The following is a 19,647-nucleotide window of genomic DNA, read 5'->3' as shown; positions in this document are numbered from 1 at the left end:
GACTGACATCAAGTCTGTGTGCTGAGTACAGAGCGCTGTCAGGAAGTTTAACATACCCCGGCTTTATATAAGTAAGCTGAGTTTACAAAGCCTGAAGGCCCACTGAGAGAGAGAACAGGTGTCATTAAGGTGGTTATGAACTTTCTCTGTCTGATCGTCCGTCTGCTTCAGATTGTTTAATGAGATGATGAATATATAAAAGTTATCACAGTAAAAGCTGCTGCTGCAAAAAGGCAAGAGAGCAATTCATGTATTTATTCTCAGTGCCTCCCGTTTATTTCTAATCTAACAACATAGTACAACTCGTAAAGGAGGGGTTTTATGCTAATTTCAAGCTTGGAGTAGCTTAGCATAATTCACAGTTTAAAAACCTCCTCATGTTTCTCACACTGGAGCTCTCTGCAGGCCCTCGTACGGCCTCTGCCTGAAACCACTCAGTTAGCTCTGTCCCTTTAAGAAACCCCGCCCCTACAAGCCTGCTTTCTTCTGATTGGCCAGCTCTCCGAAGCCTGCTGAGGCTGCACTTTGTGACGTCACACACCTGGCGTTCACAGCAGCCTGCAGACTGAGCTGAGCAGCCTGGGGATGACTCCAACATACTTTTACCTACAGATCTGAAGCTTCACCCACGTTTAGTGAGAACATCCAACACTGTAACATTATATATGTGTCTTTAAATGTGAAACAGCATGACACCACTCTTTAAAGTGTAACAGTGATACACATGATTTCAGTAGTATAGTCAGGAACTGTTGGGTCGGATACTTTCACTTCATGACAAATGGAAATAACTTTAGTATTTGGACAAATAGAATTCAAATTTATTTTTTATTTTTTTTAAACAATATGTTTATTTCCTTTTAACAACATAGTTATAAGACATATCCTATACATAATATATACCTTACACAAACTTAATATCAACAGCGTAAATAATAGGCATAGAAAGGACAAAACAACAAATAAGAATAATAATAACGACAAAAACATAAAAACTGGAAATGAAGATGAAGAAACAAACAGACAAAAATAAATCAAATTAAATTAAAAACCAAAAAAACAACAACTTTGGGGCATGGACAACAATTTCCCAGACAACGCACATAATCACATCACTAGAGGTACTTTAAAACGGACCACAGACGATCACCGGCAGAATGGATCTGTTCCAGTTATTCATTTTTAAATGTAAATTTATTTGCTTATTGTTCATTGTTTTGTTTTTTTTTAAACAATATTTTATTGCGTTTTTTACATATAGGACACTTACAAATAACAATGACCAAAGCAATTATAAATAATGCATCAGTGTACTAGGCAACAAAACAAACGTGAAAAAAAGAGAAAAACAAAAAGGGGGAAATGAAAATAATAATACAAATAATACAGTGGTAACAGAAGTAAATAAAAACAAAATAAATAAATAACAGAAATAACAGAAAAAGCAGCAGTGATGGTGTTCAAGTTACTGTAACATTCTCATCTTCCAAATATTCCAAAAAAGGTTTCCATACTTTGAGAAACTGTTTTCTTTTCCCTCTAACAATATATGTAAGTCTCTCCAATGCAAGGTGTGTTGCAATTTCCTTCAACCATATCTTTACTGAGGGCACTTGCGTATTTTTCCAGAAAAGAGCAATTAGTCTTCTAGCTTGGAGTAGCCCAAAATCAATCAATACTGATTGTTTAGAATTTACAGCAAAATGTTCAGGGTATATACCCAGGATACAAAGTTTGGCTTGCAGGGGAACATTTTTATTCACAATCTGGGAAATGGTCCCAGTCACTGCCTGCCAGAACGACTGCACCTTTGAGCACTCCCAAACACAATGGAATAATGTTCCTTTTTCTTCTAAACACTTACAACATATATCTGGAATATTAGGATAGATTTTATTCAATTTCACTGGAGTGATATAAGTTCGCATTAGCCATTTATATTGGAGCAATTTTAATTTTGTATTAATTGTATTTTGTTGTGCCTTTAAGCATGCAATTTCCCAGTCTTCTTCTAATATATCCTCTCCAATATCGACTTTCCAAGCTTCTAATCTGTCTTTAGATGATTCCTTTCCATGAAACACCAAAGTCCCATAAAACAAAGATACTAGTCCCCTTTTATTCTGATTATTGACTATTATGTTTTCAATGTTTGTCAAAGGTGGCTCAGACATTAGGTCTTTATTTTTTGATGATATGAAATGTTTCAATTGTAGATATTTGAAAAAATTATTTATTGGTATATCATACTCATTGCATAATTGCTCAAAAGTAAGTAGTTTCCCGTTTCTGTACAGATTCCCTACACATTGCACACCTTTGGTTGCCCAAAGCTTGAAACCACCATCACATCTACCTGGTGTAAAATCGCTGTTTCCCCATATAGGAGAAAAACGAGATAAGCCAGGGAGGCCTCCAATATGCTGGTGTACACGATACCAAATGTCAATAACATTTCTAAGAAAGGGATTCTTTGTCTTTTTTCTCAGTGTTTTCAAATCTGCTGAATGTAGATACAAACTGAGGGGTAGCTCTGATGTAGTTGTTTGCTCGATATTTACCCAAGCTGGAAGAAAATTGGAGCTGAAATAAAATGAAGCAGAGTGCAATTGAGCAGACCAATAATACCACAGCAGATTTGGAAGACGAAGGCCACCTCTTTCATACGGCAAGTAAAGCAACTTCAAGCGCAGCCTAGCTTTTTTATTGTTCCAAATGAATCTAGTAAGAGTGCTATTAATTTTGTTAAAAAAGCACTTGGGAAGTGGGAGTGGGATTGATTGAAAAAGGTACAGGAACTTTGGCAGTATATCCATTTTAATTATATTAATACGGCCAATCATTGAAATTGGCATTACTGTCAAGCGGTCTAATGTTTTTGTTATTTTTTCTGTTAGCGAGTCATAATTTGAAGATACAACAGTTTTGATTTCAGGAGTAATTTTAACGCCTAAATATGTAAAACCATTTTTTGCATTTGTAAACTGTGTTTTTATAGTTGGCGTCAGGCGTTCATTTTTGTTTAAAAACAATAGTGATGATTTAGAGAAATTAATTTTATATCCAGAGAACTCTCCAAATTGTTGAATTAATGTGGTTAAATTTGGAATACTATCCTTAAGCCTGGTCAGAAACAGGATGACGTCGTCGGCATACAAAGATATCCTATGCTCTTGTTCACCTATCTGGATGCCCGTGAGGCCATCATGGGCCCTGACAGCCAGAGCGAGAGGTTCGATAGCTAAAGTGAATAGCATCGGTGATAATGGACAGCCTTGTCGGGTTGAACGCTGCAAGTTGAATGGTTTTGAGACAACACTATTGGTCAGAATCTCTGCTACTGGGTTTTTATAGAGAACATGAATCCATCTAAGGAATCTCTCTCCAAATCCAAATCGTGGTAGCAATTTAAAAAGGTAGTGCCACTCTATTCTGTCAAATGCCTGTTGGGCATCCAATGACAGTATCGCTGCATCTTTAGTACCAGCTTTTTCATGTAATATATTAAGGACTCTTCTGATATTATGAAAACCTTGACGATTTCGTACAAACCCATTTTGATCATTATGTATAAGTTTAGGGAGGTGTGGATCTAATCTTCTTGCTAGCATTTTACAAAGTATTTTAGTGTCAGAGCACATCAGGCTGATTGGCCTGAACGACGTACATTCTGTGGGTGGTTTGCCTGGTTTTTGAATGAGGGTTATCATAGCGAGTCTCATAGTGGGTGGAAGAGTTCCTTCCTGAAAGCATTCTTGAAACATGTTAAGAAGTGGCTCCATTAATTTAGTTTTAAATGTTTTATAAAATTCTATAGGCAACCCATCAGGCCCAGGTGCCTTACCACTATTCATATTTTGGATCGCTTCCGACATCTCTTCGGTTGTTATGTTCCTATCCAATTCATTTTTTATGTCATCAGATAGTGACTGAAATTGAAGGTGATCAAGAAATGTTTTCTGCGCATCCGAGTCTTGGTTGCATTCTGATCTATATAAGGATTCATAAAAATCCTTGAAGCATGTATTTATTTCTTGCGGGTCTATTGTTAGATTCCCTTGCGGTGTCCTAATACTATTTATTGCTCGGTCAGTTTGTTGTTTTTTGATTCTCCAGGCTAAAAGTTTGCCAGCCTTTTCTCCTTGATCATGATAGGCCTGTTTCAACCACATTAAGCTTTTGGCGGTTTTATCTGTGGACATTTTATTGTATTTAGCTCTCAATATAATAATTTCTTTTTGTTTTAAATTATCATCTTTTGCATACAGGTCATTTTCCAATATTTTGATTTGATTTTCCAAATTTTCCATTTCCATTTTATAGTGTTTTGTTTTATAGCTGGTGTAACTAATTATCTCTCCCCTGATGAATGCTTTAAATGCTTCCCATCTGATACAAGCACTAGTTTCGTCAGAATTCAGTTCAAAGTAGTTGTTAATTTTAGAGCCAATAGTGTCAACAAAAGCTTGATCTTGCAGCCATCTCGCCTGTAACCTCCAATTAGGTGGGTTATGGATAATTTTGTCAACTTGTATTTTGAGTGATACAGCAGCATGGTCACTTATCACGATACCATTATACCAACATTCACTAACCTTGGATAAGAGTTCCCTGGAAATAATGAAATAATCAATACGGGAATGTGATTTATATGTACTTGAATAACAGGAGTAATGATTTTTATCAGGATTACGTTCTCTCCAGACATCAACTAGATTTAGGTCCTCCATCACCTGCTTCAATGTTTCTCTAGTTTGAGTTTTACCCGTGTCGCGGCCCGTTGAACGATCTATTGTTGGATTTAAAGCACAATTGAAGTCCCCTCCTAAAATAAAAAATCCATTCATGGTAGACAAGTCAAGCAAAATATTCCTAAAGAAACTGGGGTTATCTTCATTGGGCCCATAAATGCTCACTAGGTTCCATGTCATTGATAGGATATTGCATTGGACAATAACATATCTTCCACCTGGGTCTCGGATAGTTTTGACAATCTGCAATGGTATTGTCCGGTGGATAAGGATAAGCACTCCCCTTGCATAATTATTATAACATGCATATATTACTTGGCCAGGCCATCTGCTCTGTACACGCTTTAAGTCTGCAGTTGTTAGGTGGGTTTCCTGTAAAAATATGATTTTAGATTTAAGATGTCTAATCCTACTCATAACCTGTTTTAATTTTGTTATTTTCCGAAGCCCCCTTACATTCCAGCTGGTTATTTTTATGTTAGAGGAATTACAGTTATGATACATACTCATCTATGTAAAATAAAATAAATAAAAGGCTGCTGCAAAAGGAAAAACAAAAATAAACAAACAAACAAAAACATACACACATGTCTGGGGAGGCTTGAACAGCATCCTCCCGCAACAATATGAACTTGGAACTCTTCTAGTCCCCTCTCCTCCTTCATCTCCCTCCAAAATCTGTAAAATTTGAGGGACTTCATGCTGATCCTCATAACTGAGGAGCAGCTCCACTGGTAAACCTATACCTGGCAAACCATCAACGACGTCCACAAACTATGCAGTTAAAGAATTACAAACAATACCCCTAGCTGGATGATTTTTGCAACTAAACATGTCTAACAAAGAGAGTAGAATAGCTTAGTAATGATAATATTAACAACATGAATCAAAAATGTTATGTCCTGTAGTCAAATTAGATTAACCAAAACGTTTCCCTTTTCCTTGTAAAATAAGAATAGAAACAAAATAATTGGATTTTAAAGAAAACGTGTTTTCCTTTCGAGCGCTGTGCCTAAAAATTATAATAAGTTGTCACCTATATGGTGGGCATCAAACCAGTAACAATAAACATAAAACTTCTGGGTCTTTTATACCATATTTACGGTAACCTTGGACGGGAAATACAGTCCAGACTTCGCTAGCCTTTTTCTACAATATTTACGGTAATGACCTTTCAACCGGCATCAGCTGATTAACTCGGCATGTAAACAAACCCACGTGATCCGTTTACGTTAGCGTCCATAAAGTTTAAAGTAAAGAGTCTTGGAAATAACAGTTAAATTAAAGTACCCTTGTGTACTGTATCTCTAAAAGAAAATAGTCGGTTTGACATCCTGTTGAAAATAAGAGTCAGGGCGGATAACTACCGACCTTATTTAGTCACTGTCAAAGGGAATCAGCCGATTCTCTGTTTGTAAACAAACCCATGCCGTCTCTTCAAAGTCCGCGATGAAATTTCTCCGCATCCTCCGGCGACGAGAAGAGGTGAATCTTGCCGTTATGGAGTACTCTTATTCTGCATGGATTTTGTTGAAACCCTCGGAAGGAGCCGGCGTCCATTAACAGCTTCTTGACAGTGTTGAATTCCCATCTCTGTCTCATTGTCTCAGCGGAGAAGTCTTGGGCGAAGGACAGTTTGTTTCCATTATGTTTGATGTCACGCACTTTAGAGCAGCGGAAAACAAATTCCCGGTCCTGGAACTTCAGAAATCGTATGAGGACTGCTCTGTCTTGGTTCGGTTTTGCTGGACCCAGTGTACGGTGAACCCTTTCCAGTGCGATGGATTTATCAGTACCCAGCCAGCCCGGTAACATCTCTTGCATGTAATCCAACAGTTGTCGGCTTCCCTCTTCTCCCTCTCTGAGTCCAAACATTCGTAGATTTTTCCTGCGGCTGCGATTTTCCAAATCTTCTACTTTGGACTCAAGGTATGTGATCCGTTGTGAAGCTTTACTCAGGTCCGCCGTGTGTGTCTCCGACTTCTCTTCTGTCAACATAATGCGTGTTTCGGCCTCCTCCATCCGTGCTATATTGGATGCTACGTCCCGCTTCACCTCATTCATGTTGTTTTCTAGAGCCTCCACAGAGTTGGCCATCTTACAGAGACGTCCGTCTATTCCGTCCAGTTTGGAACCGAAGCCGCTAAACTCCGCACGAAGTGTCTTTAGCTCTGTTAGCACGGCGGCTATGCTAGCTTGGTCCATGCTAGTCTGCCGCTCGTTCACGGTTGTTGGCTCAGTTTTCTGCTTTTGCGGACCTTTTGCACGTGTGAAAATGTCACTCTCCCTGTTCGACGCCGTTTTTGACATGTTTACTGCTGAACTAGTAAATATAACTGGGGGGTTTATATTAAATTCTGCAAAGCTGTGTGGAGCTATCAAATCAAGCCGCCATTCTGGTCCACCACCCGGAAGTCCCCTCCTATTGTTCATTGTTTATCAAAAATTCAAATTCTTTGCCATATCTGGGGGAGAGCAAAGGGAACGAAAAGTCAATGATCATGTGCAGTCCCCCACAGCTGTTGACCAGATCACCTCATCTCTCATCTTCACAGTGACATTCCTTTGTAGCAGACCTGACACACTAACATTCCCCAGTAGATGGGTGAAAGGGCCCCACATTTTTTCAAAGGTTTCACCTTTCCTTTTCAGGATATAAGTTATCTTCTCCATAGCGTAACAATGACTCATTTCTCTAAGCCACTGGCCCACCTGTGGCCTTTGAGTATTCTTCCAGGATAAGGCAATTGAAGGTTTTGCTTGGAGAAAACACGTATTCATAAGAATGAGTTTATTTCTTGAAATGACTAGGGTGGGAGGATACAGCCCTAAAATAAACATGTTAGGATCAAGGGGTAGCTTTACAGCTAACATTTTATGTATTATTTGTGAAATCTCACACCAAGAAGTTCCCACATGCAGTGAAATAGTGTGCCTTTAAACTGTTCGCACTTAACACAAATATCTGGAATATTATTATTGAACTGAAGTAATTTGGCAGGAGTTAAGTAGGATCGCATCAGCCAATTATATTGTAGTAATCTTAATCTTGTGTTTGCCGTTTGTCTATGTGCGTTAGTACATATCACACCCCAGTCATCCAAGGAGATATCCTCCTGAATATCTTTCTTCCAGGCTTCAAGCCGGTCAGTAGAGGATTCAGGTGAGTTAGAAACCAACATATCATACAACATTGAAATACGCCCTTTGCTATGACAATTCCCAGAGATCAAACGTTCCATTTCAGAAAGAGGTGGAGGAGTTAATAACTGATTATGGGAAGCGGTTATAAAGCTTCTTACCTGCAAATATTTGAAAAAGTGGTTATTCAAAAGATCATATTGAGTGCGTAGCTGTTCAAATGACATCAAATTTTCGTCTTGAAACATATCTCCTATTTTAGTAAGACCTTTTGTGGCCCACAGACGAAAGCCTTGGTCCGCTTTACCTGGTTTAAAGAGATCTCTAACATTGTACCAAACATTGATCATATTCAACACAAATGGGTTAGTTGTTTGTTCCCTAAGCTTTTAAATACTTGCAGAGTACATGTATGCGTTAAGTGTTAGTTTAGGTGTAAGTGAAAATGATTAGATGTCTACCCATGCTGGGGCTGACTCTGAGGAGAAGTAATACATTATAGTGCGCAACTGCGCGGCCCAATAATACCACTGGAAGTTTTTCAGTTAATTTATTGATTAGATTTAATCTGTGATAAACAGACTCATCAATTTTGTGAGCTGCGTTTCAGCTGCAAAACCAGCCGTGTAAAACGGACATGGCAGGAAATGAGAACCAAGCATAAAATCCAGCGTCTTTAGATGCTGTGTCGTCATCGGTCTTTTACTGGATGATCGGCTGAAATTCAAAGTGTTTATTTTACCTGAAGCAAACAGGTCAGAGAAGAGGGAGACTGGAGGGGGGTCATATCATCTTCATCACTAACTGAATGCACAGGCTCTGTGATGCGATGCAAGCAGCGTGTGCTAATGTAACTGCACAGCTTCGTTCTGTCTTTACCTTATTCATACAGTCTCTGGTCTTTACATGTGCAACTTTACTTCCAGAAGTTTCCGTATACACACAACCTCAGCTGAGGATCTATGTGACCAGTGGAGAACACCATCAGGATATGATTAATGAAAGGGCAACGCTTTACAGACGATTTTAAGCCGAGACTCTGAACATAACCTGGCCCGACCAGGTTAGCTTTGCAGAGTAAGTTACCATGGCGATCTAGCCAGGTTAAAAGAGAACCAGCTTCGTCACACGGAAAACCCCTCAGTTGTGTGTCAAACCAAAGATTCCTTGAAGTAAAACAGGAGATAAACAATTCATTGGATCAGCTGCTAAAGACTACCTTGGAACATTTGCTCAAGGCTGCCCTGAGAGAGCAACTAGAGGGTCTGAAACCGAGGCAGAGAGATACTTGGAAACATAAGGGTACTTTGAAACCGACACCAGAGGGTGAAACATGTTGTAACAGAGGCTACCTGTTGCTACTGTGTGAGAGGCTCAAGAGGGGGTTTGATAAAGCATCAATATGTAATGATGTGGGATTTAAAATGTGTAAAATATAATGTGTAACTTTTTGTCAGATATAAAAACACTGATGAGGTTATGTTTCATTTCAGACAAAAGCACCTTTAAGTGACAAAAAAGCACAACAATGACAGTTTCATGGTTAGTTTATTTCAGATTGGTCAAAGCTTTAAGCAGTATAAGTATATAAGCCGTGATATAATACGTGCTGTGCCATGCATATATAGTCTAATGCTGCGATATGATGCCTGTTGTTGCTGCCCTCGGGACATCCTTCCTCTTCTGAGCTCCTGCTGAAAGGACACAAACACAACAGGAAAGAGTTGAGACACGTAAAACCTTTAAAGTCTCCTGCTCTTATACTTTGTACTTTGACTTGAGTCGAGGTCAAACTTTTACTTGAGACTGAGTATTTCCTTAGTTGTGCTGTTCCTCCCTGAGTCCTTCTCTTACCCGTGTCTGCTGCTAGCAAGAACAGAATATAAAGATGGACGACGCGTCTCCACCTGCTCTTGTTGTACGAAAGTGAGGCCAAACCCTCCCTGAGCGGGCGCTGCCATCTGGCTCATTTGGCGGAGGCACAGTTTTGACGTCCTCTCCCCAAAACACACCTTTACCTTGTGGCCTTGACGTGTTGGAGCCCTCAGGTGGGCTCAGTCTGCAGCAGAACAGCTTCTTGTGTTGGTCTGAAACAATGTCTGTATATAAAGATGGACGACACGTCTCCATCTGCTCTCATTGTACATAATTGATGCCAAAATAACCCCAGAGGCGGGCGCTGCTATTTGTGATGGTGACGTCATTTGGAGCCAGAGACTGCGCAGTAGAGATCGGCGGGTGGAGCCGCTTCCGCTAACCAAAACACACACTTCACTTACTGAAAACAGCAAGGATCCGGCACGCCGGCGTGTTTAACAGCAGAACAGCCTCTTTGTGTTGGTCTGAGGTTAACGTTCACAGGTATGGAAACTTTAATGACTGCAGTGATTGTTTTAGTTACGTCTCCTCTCACCGTTCGTCCTCCACTCTGCTAATCCAGAACTGATCTGCTGCAGGAGCCGTATTTGTCAACAGAGCTGTCACTCATGAGGCCACACCCCCTTTTATAGCATCAAATAACTAATTAAAAGTAAACTTTTAACAGATTGGAAATAGTTCCCATTTAGAATTGTTTCATTGTTCACAAAAAATGCAATCACAGTTTATTTTAAATATATATAAAAAACACAAACAGACATAGAACTACTGTTTACCTTTCTTCTTCGTTGGTGTCTTCAGGGCTCATAAAAGCTCCACCTCCACGGGGTAGTGGTCACTGATTGCTTGAGTCTGGAAGAAAACAAGTGTTTTTTAAGACCAACATGGTGGACAAAATTGGAAGTATGAAAGTGTTTGATCTCATCTGAGTCTCACAGTGGCATCAGACAGGCGGTAGGCTCTCTGGAAGTCGAAAGGCTTGGCTGAGTCTGGCACAACCGCGTGATACATATTGTCTCCAAACACCACGATCCTGTCAGCAGAACATGTCACTGTCAGGAGACTGTCACTCTGTAACAGCTTTAAACAAACACGCAGCTGGGACTCTTTCTTTGTGGAAGTTTGTCGAGTAAACTGTCAAATCAACCAAAACACAAAACCTCATATGTTCTCACTCTGAACCCATTGCACGTCTATTGTACTGCAGCTGACTAAGTCTACATAAAACTACAGAACAAGATGTCAGGACACCTGTCGTAGGTGTGGTCGGTAGTATCACTCGTCGTGGTGTCGACATCATCATCTATCAGCCAATGGTAGGGAGGGTAGCCGATTCGAACATTTTCCCTTCCTCTTCTGTTAAAGTAACGTCCGTCCGCATTAAAGTCCCCCAAAATCATGATGTTCTGCAGAAAGACAGAATTTATCATCATTAACATCATCAGGACAATAAGCAGGTTTAACAACCAGCTGTGTTTAAATCCTGAGCCGCACAGATATTAAGACAGGAAATGCGCTGGGTGTTAAGTGAAGTACATTATCAACACAGAGGTAGTTTGTCGTAGATAGCAGGGCTCTTTCAGACGGACATTCAGGTGTCTGTTATACAGGTTTCGGGGGTAGGGCTTATCAGAAAATGATGTTTGAGTTAACATTAAAAACAGGACCTTGATTTACATACAGTTACAGAAACAGCTGTATAAGCAGAGAGAGAGAGAGAGAGAGAGAGAGAGAGAGGGAGAGAGAGAGAGAGAGAGAGAAGAAGAAATATCGCCCATAACCAGATGTTATTCTTAGATTTAATTTCATGTACTTGCAGCCTACATGAGATTCATGACGTTGCCCAGTGAGCACCACCCGGGACTTTTGGAATAAAAAGGGTGAATTCAGGTCTGAACCTAAGTCCTCTTAGCACGGGACTAGTATCAGCTGGGGACCTGTAGGAATTTGTAATAATTACGGAGGTCGTCTGTCATCCTAATCGCGTGCAAATCGGCCATGTCCGTAATTTGTAAAGTAAAAATTACCTACCATATTTTGGCAAACACAGAGGTCATCTGATAATAGGTGAATCGGTATCTCTGTAATTTAGCGTTGAATATTTTTTTTCTGCAATGATTTTGTTACCTCCGTGCGTCTTTCCCGCCTCTTTCCCTGTCGAGAATTATGGAGGCTGAGGTGGAAATTATACACATATACAAGCTTTGACAGGAGGCTCATCTCGCTACACAGCATGGGGACCGAGCGGCAACCTCCGGTGTTGAAAAATGAAGCCAATGCGGAAGTGCAAAAAACTGCAGTTCCTCGAGTGGCCACTTGAGGCTCCAGAAAACAAGAAATAACATTACAGCAGAAATAAACATGTTTACAGCCTGGTACAAGAAAAAGTTTTGTTATGGATAGCTAATTTTATTGTTCAAGATAACTGTACGGGGGGGGGTTATAACCGTTTTAATTATATTAAGCCTTAAATTATAGGGGCCGGATCACTTGATTGACAGGTGGATCCTGCTGGCTGTCTGCTGGACGTCAACACAGAAAAGCCCGATTCAGTCACCACTGTGTGACCTCATTCGGCATTAGAGACTTAACAGACGTTTATTTACAGGAAAAAGTTCGAGATTGTTACTTTAAAGGATTTGAGGGTAAAATGTCAGGAGAGAAATCATATTTGTTATTTGCAAAATGTAACAAATCATTCACTCAAACCTGTCAAATATTAATAAGTATTATAAATGTGAACATAGTTTGGTAATTTCCACCTACATCAGACCCCCACCTCGTCCTCGCTGCTTCCACCACGTCATGCAGGGCGCCCATCTCGATCTCCGCGTCCTCTGGTTTGGTGTGGACGGGGATCAGCACCAGCTCCTCAACTTCTGGAAACACAAACAGGCCCAGATAGATACGTCTCAATAAGTGCTTCAACAACACACACATACACACACGCACACACACACACACGAACACACTGTACCTGTGTTTGGACAGTCAAACTTCACGATATAGGGCTCTCTGGCGAGCACGTCCTCATCTTCTTCTTCATACTGATATTTGTCGATCACACTGACCTCATCCATTCTGAGACACGCACACACGCGCACACACACACACACACACGCATGCATACAAACAAACTTTATTTACAGATAGAAAGACAGTTATATGTTTTATCTAATGAGTTTTGGCTTGGACAGGACATTTGTGGATCATAACGTGAGCAGCTGTGACGGGCAGTGGTGGGTAGAGTAACCAAAAACAGTACTCAAGTAAAAGCACTCTTACTTTATAATTATATTTACTCAAGTAGGAGTAACAGTAGATATAGAAATAACTACTTGAGTAAGAATTTTTGAAAAATTGTAGGGGGCGCCACTGAGTCGTTTAGCCACACCCACTAACACAACCTACATAAATCTTCCCCCGTCCACACTGAGGACATGTGTACTCAGTTTCATGGCTGTACAAGTATTTTAAGCCCCTGAAAAAACAACTTCCTGTTCATGGAGAACAACACGGCGCCATGGCAACAGAAAGAGACGTGAGCTTATGAGTTTCAAAATGGAGCATGGCAAAGGTCTGTGGATCCTGCTGACCAAATCTGAAGGGGCTACTACCAACCTGATAGGAACAGGACATGTGCGGGTAGAAAGAGTGACTTCCTGTCGCCAGTAGGTGGCGCTGTGCCTGTTATGCAGATGTCCAATACAGATGTGTTCAGGCCGGGACTCTTATTAAGCACATGAAATTGGGGGCAGATGATGATGTACAAATCTTATGGCGAAGGACACGCCTCGACCACGCCTCCTGAGGTACAGTCACAGGATTTTTCCCCAAAACTTAATCAATGTCTCGGGACCTTACTGACCCACATTTGAGGAGGATATATTGTACTGTCCTGGAGTAGTAGCTCGTAGCGTAAAACATTTCCTGGAGAGGAAGGAGTATCACTGAATAATGCCATATCAACATGTTCAGGCCGGGAGCCTTATCAAACATGTACGGCCGAGCTACAGACCACTTCCTGTTCACTTCCTGTTCATAGCGACTCATGTAAGTTTGAGCACCCGCCACGGCCACGCCCTTGGAGTTTTGTACGTTTTTGATAACTTTTCATCGCCCAAGTCTCCTCTACCTGTACACCGATTTGAAGTGGATCGGGTGAACGGTGTAGGAGGAGTTAATCCAAGTTTGAGCCCTGAAAATGGCCAAAATTCACAATTTTTTCATATTCATCATGAAATTGTGGACTTCCTGTTGGCTTTTCGGTATGGCTGTGAGGGACTATTTTGTAGGTATGGACATGCTTAATATGTGTACCAAATTTCATACACCTAGGTGAAAGTAACCTTTTTGGGGACCCCTTGTTGAAAGTCTAAAGGTTGGTGCTCGGGTTGGTGCTCGGGCCCTAAAATGACTCAAGTACATGTAACGGAGTAAGTGTAACGCGTTACTACCCACCACTGCTTGCGCCCAGGTGTGCTCCTGAGCTGTCATAGGAGTGAGTCATTCACTTCGTACCTGTAGAAGAAGACAAACTGCTCCATGTAGGAACGTCGGCCCAGAGATCCACTGTTCACAATGTCGTACGGACGATGTCTGTTCGCTCTGACGCAAACAGAACATAACAACATGAGCTTAAAAGCAGCTTCTGACTGATTATTCAAACATTTACACACATTTTAATAGTTGAATAGAGCTGTCACAGCAGGAGCTGGTTTACACAAAGACTGTCTGGGGTTTAGATCTAATTAATAGGAAGAGTTCATGTAGGAGTCAAGTGTTGCTCAAATTGTCTAATTATCTGAAGGACTAGTTGCTATAAATTCTGTGTAAATTAAGACCACAAGGAGAGTCTGAGAAAATCGCTCAGCTCCTGTTAGAAAACGTTTACACGAACGTTTAAATTGGAGTGCAAAACAAAAACTCTCAGTCGCATAAAATCTGAACGCAGCCGACGTCCGGGCTTTTTGTATCAGGACTCGAGTCCTGCTCTTTAATCAGGCTCAGGAGAAACAGAAAGACCGACCACGTTCTCATTGCTGATGATTTCCATCAGGTTACTGCTTCTGAAAAACTCTTCCTTTCTTTACTCGCTCCGTAACACCTTTAACACACAGTAACGTGTGGAGCAAAAGCCCCGCCAGGCAGCAGGAGACACTGGTTAGGCATTTCCTAATACCTGAGAGCGCAGTACCAAAGTACGAAGGAGACGAGTAACTTCTGGTCCTGTGTCCACTAACGACGTTTTTTGCACTGGCAGCGCCCACGACCTCAATTTCAGAGCGTTTCTCTTCGGTGCTTACTGTTGCTAGGTTGCAAAAGTTGTCTGGCGGCACTTCTGATTCTCTCAGTAGTGACCGTTAAGTTTTAAATCGCTCTGTTTGCTTCATAATTTCATTTATTTAAGGAAATTTTCCAAACAAAACATAAAAACGATGGAAATGAATCGTGTCCTGGCTGGAAACTGTACCCACGAAAACAACGAGGATTAGCTTCTCCTCCGCCATTGTTTTTGACAAAGTTGATATCTGAACACCCGCCCCTTCTTGATTTTGATTGGTCAATCGTGTGTGTGTTCCAAAAGGTTGAACTATTTTTAACTGAGCGAGCAGCGACGAAAATCAGCTGACACTGAGGGCGTCGTTTGGTTTGGAGCAAAAAACCCCGTTATTGATCACAGGCCCTAAGACTGCGGGATTGGCTCATGTGTTCATCTTATTAAAGTAGACCTACAGTATGTGTGGACCAGTAAACGACTTTATGCTGATGTAAACTGAGAGCGACATAAAACAGGAGACAAATTCCTTGTGTTTGTTCACATAAAGCTGATTCTGATACTGATTCCTGCAATGTGACGTATTAGATCTGTGTGACGAGGCTGAAACCTTCCACATATGAACACGTGAAACAAACATTTTTCCATTGGTCATCATGTTGTTGTCTTCTTCTTCAGTGTTTGAACGGCACAGAGAATCAGCCCCGCTGGGTGTGTGTCTGTAAAGATGTCTGCGCTGTGTATTTGTCCATGTGCAGAGAACTTACGTAGTCTCGTTGAGCTCTTTGAGGAAAAGGTCCATGGCCCGGCCGCCGTGACCCATGACCTCCAGCAACACCACCACACTGTACCGAGACACAATCTGCAACACACACAGCCGACACAAACTCAACGAAAGGAATAAAAAATATATTCAAAACACACGTTTAGAGTTTAAAGACAGTAGATGTGAGCTGTGACAGTGAGCAGCACTGAACAGCAGGACCCTGAAGCTGGAGAAACTAAATGGAACTCAGCCATCGTTATTTAAACTCATCTGACTGAATGTCAAAATGTTGAGTGAAAAAGTGTCCAACATAAATATCTATATTTGACGTAAAGAACCAGTGCAACATGTGGGAGTAACGTTTTACAACCAAATGTGACCTAATGTCAGTTAAACTCTTAATAAATGTGTTAGTCAGTCATCATGTTTCACTGTGTGAGCATCACAGAAACACAGAGAAATACAAAGACGTCGTTAAACTTCACATCAGTGTTTTATAATCACAGTGAGGTCGAGCACATTAAGTCACCTTGATTAGATTGCGCCGTACAACTTCATCGTGGATTTTCCTCAAACCCAGCCTCTTGGCGTTGAAGGCAGCGATCTTCATGTTGTCTATAAAAATAAAACACATTATATCAACAAACCACCAGAGGTTTGAAAGAGACTGAGAGTCTGCAGCCATGCCAGCAGCTCTTTGAGGCTGCACAGAGCAGTGCTTTGAGCTAAATGCTAACTCTAGCATACGAACTCTAGCAGTGTCCCAAACCCAGGGGGTGCATCCTTGGAAGGATGTATTTGAAGGCCGATTGCGTCACAGCGGTGCGTCAAAGGCTGTCCCATTTCGAAGGCTCCTTCAGATGCGGCCGACAAATGCGTCCCCTTTTCCTGGGCAACGAAGGATCCATTGGGTGCATCCTTCGCAGCCCAACGTATCCCGGGATGCATTGCGCATCAATTCAAACGAGATGGCGAACTCTTACACGGCCGAGGAGTACACTTTAAATGTTTAAAAGTTTTTTGTTTCAACTCAATTAAAAAGCTTGCATTACACATGTTGAAAAAAACGGCGTTGAAACGAATTATCTTTAAAAGAATAGGTTAAGTTACGAGATGTTAGTTACATCAGCTAGTTAGCCCGCTAGCTACCTGTTGCTAGGCGACAAGAGCGACGTTTGTTGACACAAGGGTAAAGGCAAGAACAGCTGGACGCAAACAGGAAATCCTCAGTAGACCAGACGTCTTATTTCAGTTCAGCATTAACGGTCTACGCAGGCTATGACTGGCTCATCCTGAGTAGACGACCTCCTTCGAAGGCTGCGGCACCTGGATTGAGACACAGCTAATATTGTTGATAGTGTTAACCATCTTAGCCCAACGTGGGAGCATGCTAACATTTGCGAACAAGAGCTTAACACAAAATACAGCTACAGCAGATGTGGAAGACAAAAGTTTGGCCTAAAGATGTCGCTGGAGGAAAAGTCAGATCAAGTGTAGACCGGGTGTTTCTTAAGGCTTCGACCTGCTGGGGGCGCTGCAGGAGAAGTCAGGAGATTACTGAAGCCTCTGAGATTCAGACTATAGTGACCATGATTACCAGTAGAGAAGAGTAGAATAGGTCTGCGTCGCTTCCTCTCAAATGAAGCCAGATATCGCTGAAATCCTGCTCTGGTGACGTCATTTGGAGCCAGAGTCTGACAGACTGATTTTAATAACAGAAAAATGGATTTGACGTGTATTTTGATTTTATAGTTTGACTCATGTCCCATCTGTTAACATGGAGGAGGCGGGCTTTATGAGCTATACTGCAGCCAGGCAGCAGGGGGCGACAGAGAGGGTTTGGCTTCACTTTAAGGGAGCTGTCATGTCGGCCATCTTTTTTAACAGTCTGTGGTTAAAACAAGTTCCCTTAGCTGAAGAAATGGAACATCTGTCAGCAGCGTTGTAACTTTTATTCCTGCTTCTTTTTCAGAAACCGACTTAAATTAGCTGCAATTTCTCTTAAAAGGTTTTAAGGGCCCGACTCTGCCTCCTTAATGACACATCTCAACCACTCAAATATATTTAATGAAAAAAGGTGCAGTTTGGACCGGAGACCTGAGTCAGCATCACAAATGACAACATAGTCAACCAAACTGGTGGCAGTGCAGAACGGGAAAATACTCCCTTTACTTATAAATGCTAAAAACTGCAACATAAATGCAACTACTGACGCGCTCATCGAGTGTCAAGGTTGTAACTGGGATTACCCAATCAGTGGATACATGGAGCGTAACTAAACTACACTACTACTGCACGCACGTCAAAGGAAACCCATGTCCTTCAACATAAACGTGCAGCAAAGAGTTTTTGCAACAACCGTTTAGCAGATAAATAAAATCACATGGCGTGTGAAACTTCACTTGACTTCTCCATGTTTCAAACGCTGATTTAGAAATCAGCATCTCTTTCTTAAATCAATTCTGACAAAAAAAAAATGTCTATCAAACTTTATTTGATCTGGAGATTTGATCGTGTACGTAATGAAGTCATGTGTTTGTTCTGTTACCATATAATCAAAGTTTTACATGACTGATTATCCTCCTTATAAATCACTTTCAATCACTCTGACAGTTAACTTTGTTTTTATCATTATTGTTAATATCGACGTGTGTCTTCTCACTAATACAAACATACAGAAATACCACTGACATATTAAGTTTGTCCACATGAAGAAAATACAAAACGCCTGATGTGAAAGTTTTCTCATCACGCGTGCACCTTTAACACAGGCAGGTAAAGAATGAGGACACAGAAGTAAAACATGAATAAATACCAGGATATAAAGAAGAACAGAAGAAGTACATCACTGGATAAAAAGCATTAAAAACATGGAAAACTATATTATAACCCAGACATCCCATCACTGGGAAACGATGCAGAAGCACATAAACTAAAATTAACAGAATTTCTGCTTTTATTAAACTTTGACTGCTGCACGTTTCTTTGGCACCGATCAAACAGAGAACAAACTTACCGGCCTGGAGGACACGAGCAAAATCAGAGGTTCAGAGCAGGTTGTTTCAGTTACCAGGGGTGTTTGTATCTGACTCTTTCTGCAGAAAAACAGTCCCACTGAGTCAGAGAGATACAGGAAGTTTCCCTGCCCGCCAAGAAGTTGGCGCCCAAACACACAATATGAAATGAGTCACAGTGATTAGTTTCTGTTTGTTCCTTTGTGATGCACTTTGGGTCGCATGCTTGTATGTATGAAAGGTGGCGTATCAATGAAGTTGAGCCGAGTTGAGTTAAGGATGGCCGTCAGGGAAAAATGTGACTCCTTTTCCTTCAAACCTTTTCTGGCTGACCACACGGGTCTGTATGTGACTGAGTGAGTGACTGAGTGAGTGAGTGAGTGAGTGAGTGAGTGAGTGAGTGACGGTACTTTCAGAGCCGTAGAGAGAGAGAGTTGCGACATTGCAATGGCGGATCATGGAGCATATTGGACCTCCACTGACGCGACTTTCTGTCTATACGGCTCTGGATACTTTGTTCGGGGAGTAGGCGGGGCTGCTCCTCCGCTGCTCCGCCAGCTGTCCTCACCTACGTCTGCAGCGCGCACCTGCTTTCAAACACGTCGTCATCGCCCTCATAAGAACAGTCCTTGTAACACATCGCCCACAAAAGCGCACATTGACCTGCTGCGGTCAGACACAGACGAGGTTGTGACTAAAGTCTTTTTGTTTCTTTTTCCTATATTTCATATTTATTTTTTTAATGTTTTCATTGTCTTTTATTTCTTGTCCCGTCTTTGTCTTTCTCTTCAGTGTTTTTCACCTTTGTCTTCTTGCTCA

The 19,647-nt window shown here is 41.2% G+C and overlaps 1 protein-coding gene across 1 annotated transcript; it reads right to left on the bottom strand.

Annotated features, from left to right (window-relative positions):
- Positions 1–9,444: 9,444 nt before the first annotated feature.
- On the bottom strand, positions 9,445–18,880 carry LOC138606404 (deoxyribonuclease-1-like). Its single transcript, XM_069678873.1, has 10 exons — positions 18,831–18,880; positions 16,344–16,429; positions 15,816–15,910; positions 14,292–14,378; positions 12,748–12,851; positions 12,537–12,649; positions 11,022–11,176; positions 10,707–10,803; positions 10,547–10,622; positions 9,445–9,586 (listed from the first exon to the last, which is right to left on the bottom strand). Exons 2-9 carry the CDS (start codon positions 16,422–16,424, stop codon positions 10,575–10,577), a joined length of 780 nt encoding a protein of 259 aa, XP_069534974.1. The 5' UTR covers positions 16,425–16,429; positions 18,831–18,880; the 3' UTR covers positions 9,445–9,586; positions 10,547–10,574.
- Between the last annotated feature and the right edge of the window lie 767 nt (positions 18,881–19,647).

This window comes from Semicossyphus pulcher, unplaced genomic scaffold (genome assembly GCF_022749685.1).
Source record: "Semicossyphus pulcher isolate SPU_LCO1_2020_fin unplaced genomic scaffold, fSemPul1.0.p SCAF_3, whole genome shotgun sequence".
Lineage (NCBI taxonomy): Eukaryota > Metazoa > Chordata > Actinopteri > Labriformes > Labridae > Semicossyphus > Semicossyphus pulcher.
This window is presented reverse-complemented; position numbering and strand designations above follow the sequence as displayed.

Excerpts from the sequence above, each read along its gene's own strand:
- LOC138606404 (XM_069678873.1), bottom strand. The coding sequence starts at position 16,424 with ATGAAGATCGCTGCCTTCAACGCCAAGAGGCTGGGTTTGAGGAAAATC. Across the intron at positions 14,379-15,815 it reads AAAGAGCTCAACGAGACTAC|AGCGAACAGACATCGTCCGT; the intron begins GTAAGTTCTCTG and ends TGTTTGCGTCAG. Across the intron at positions 10,623-10,706 it reads ACCGCCTGTCTGATGCCACT|ACTCAAGCAATCAGTGACCA; the intron begins GTGAGACTCAGA and ends GTTTTCTTCCAG.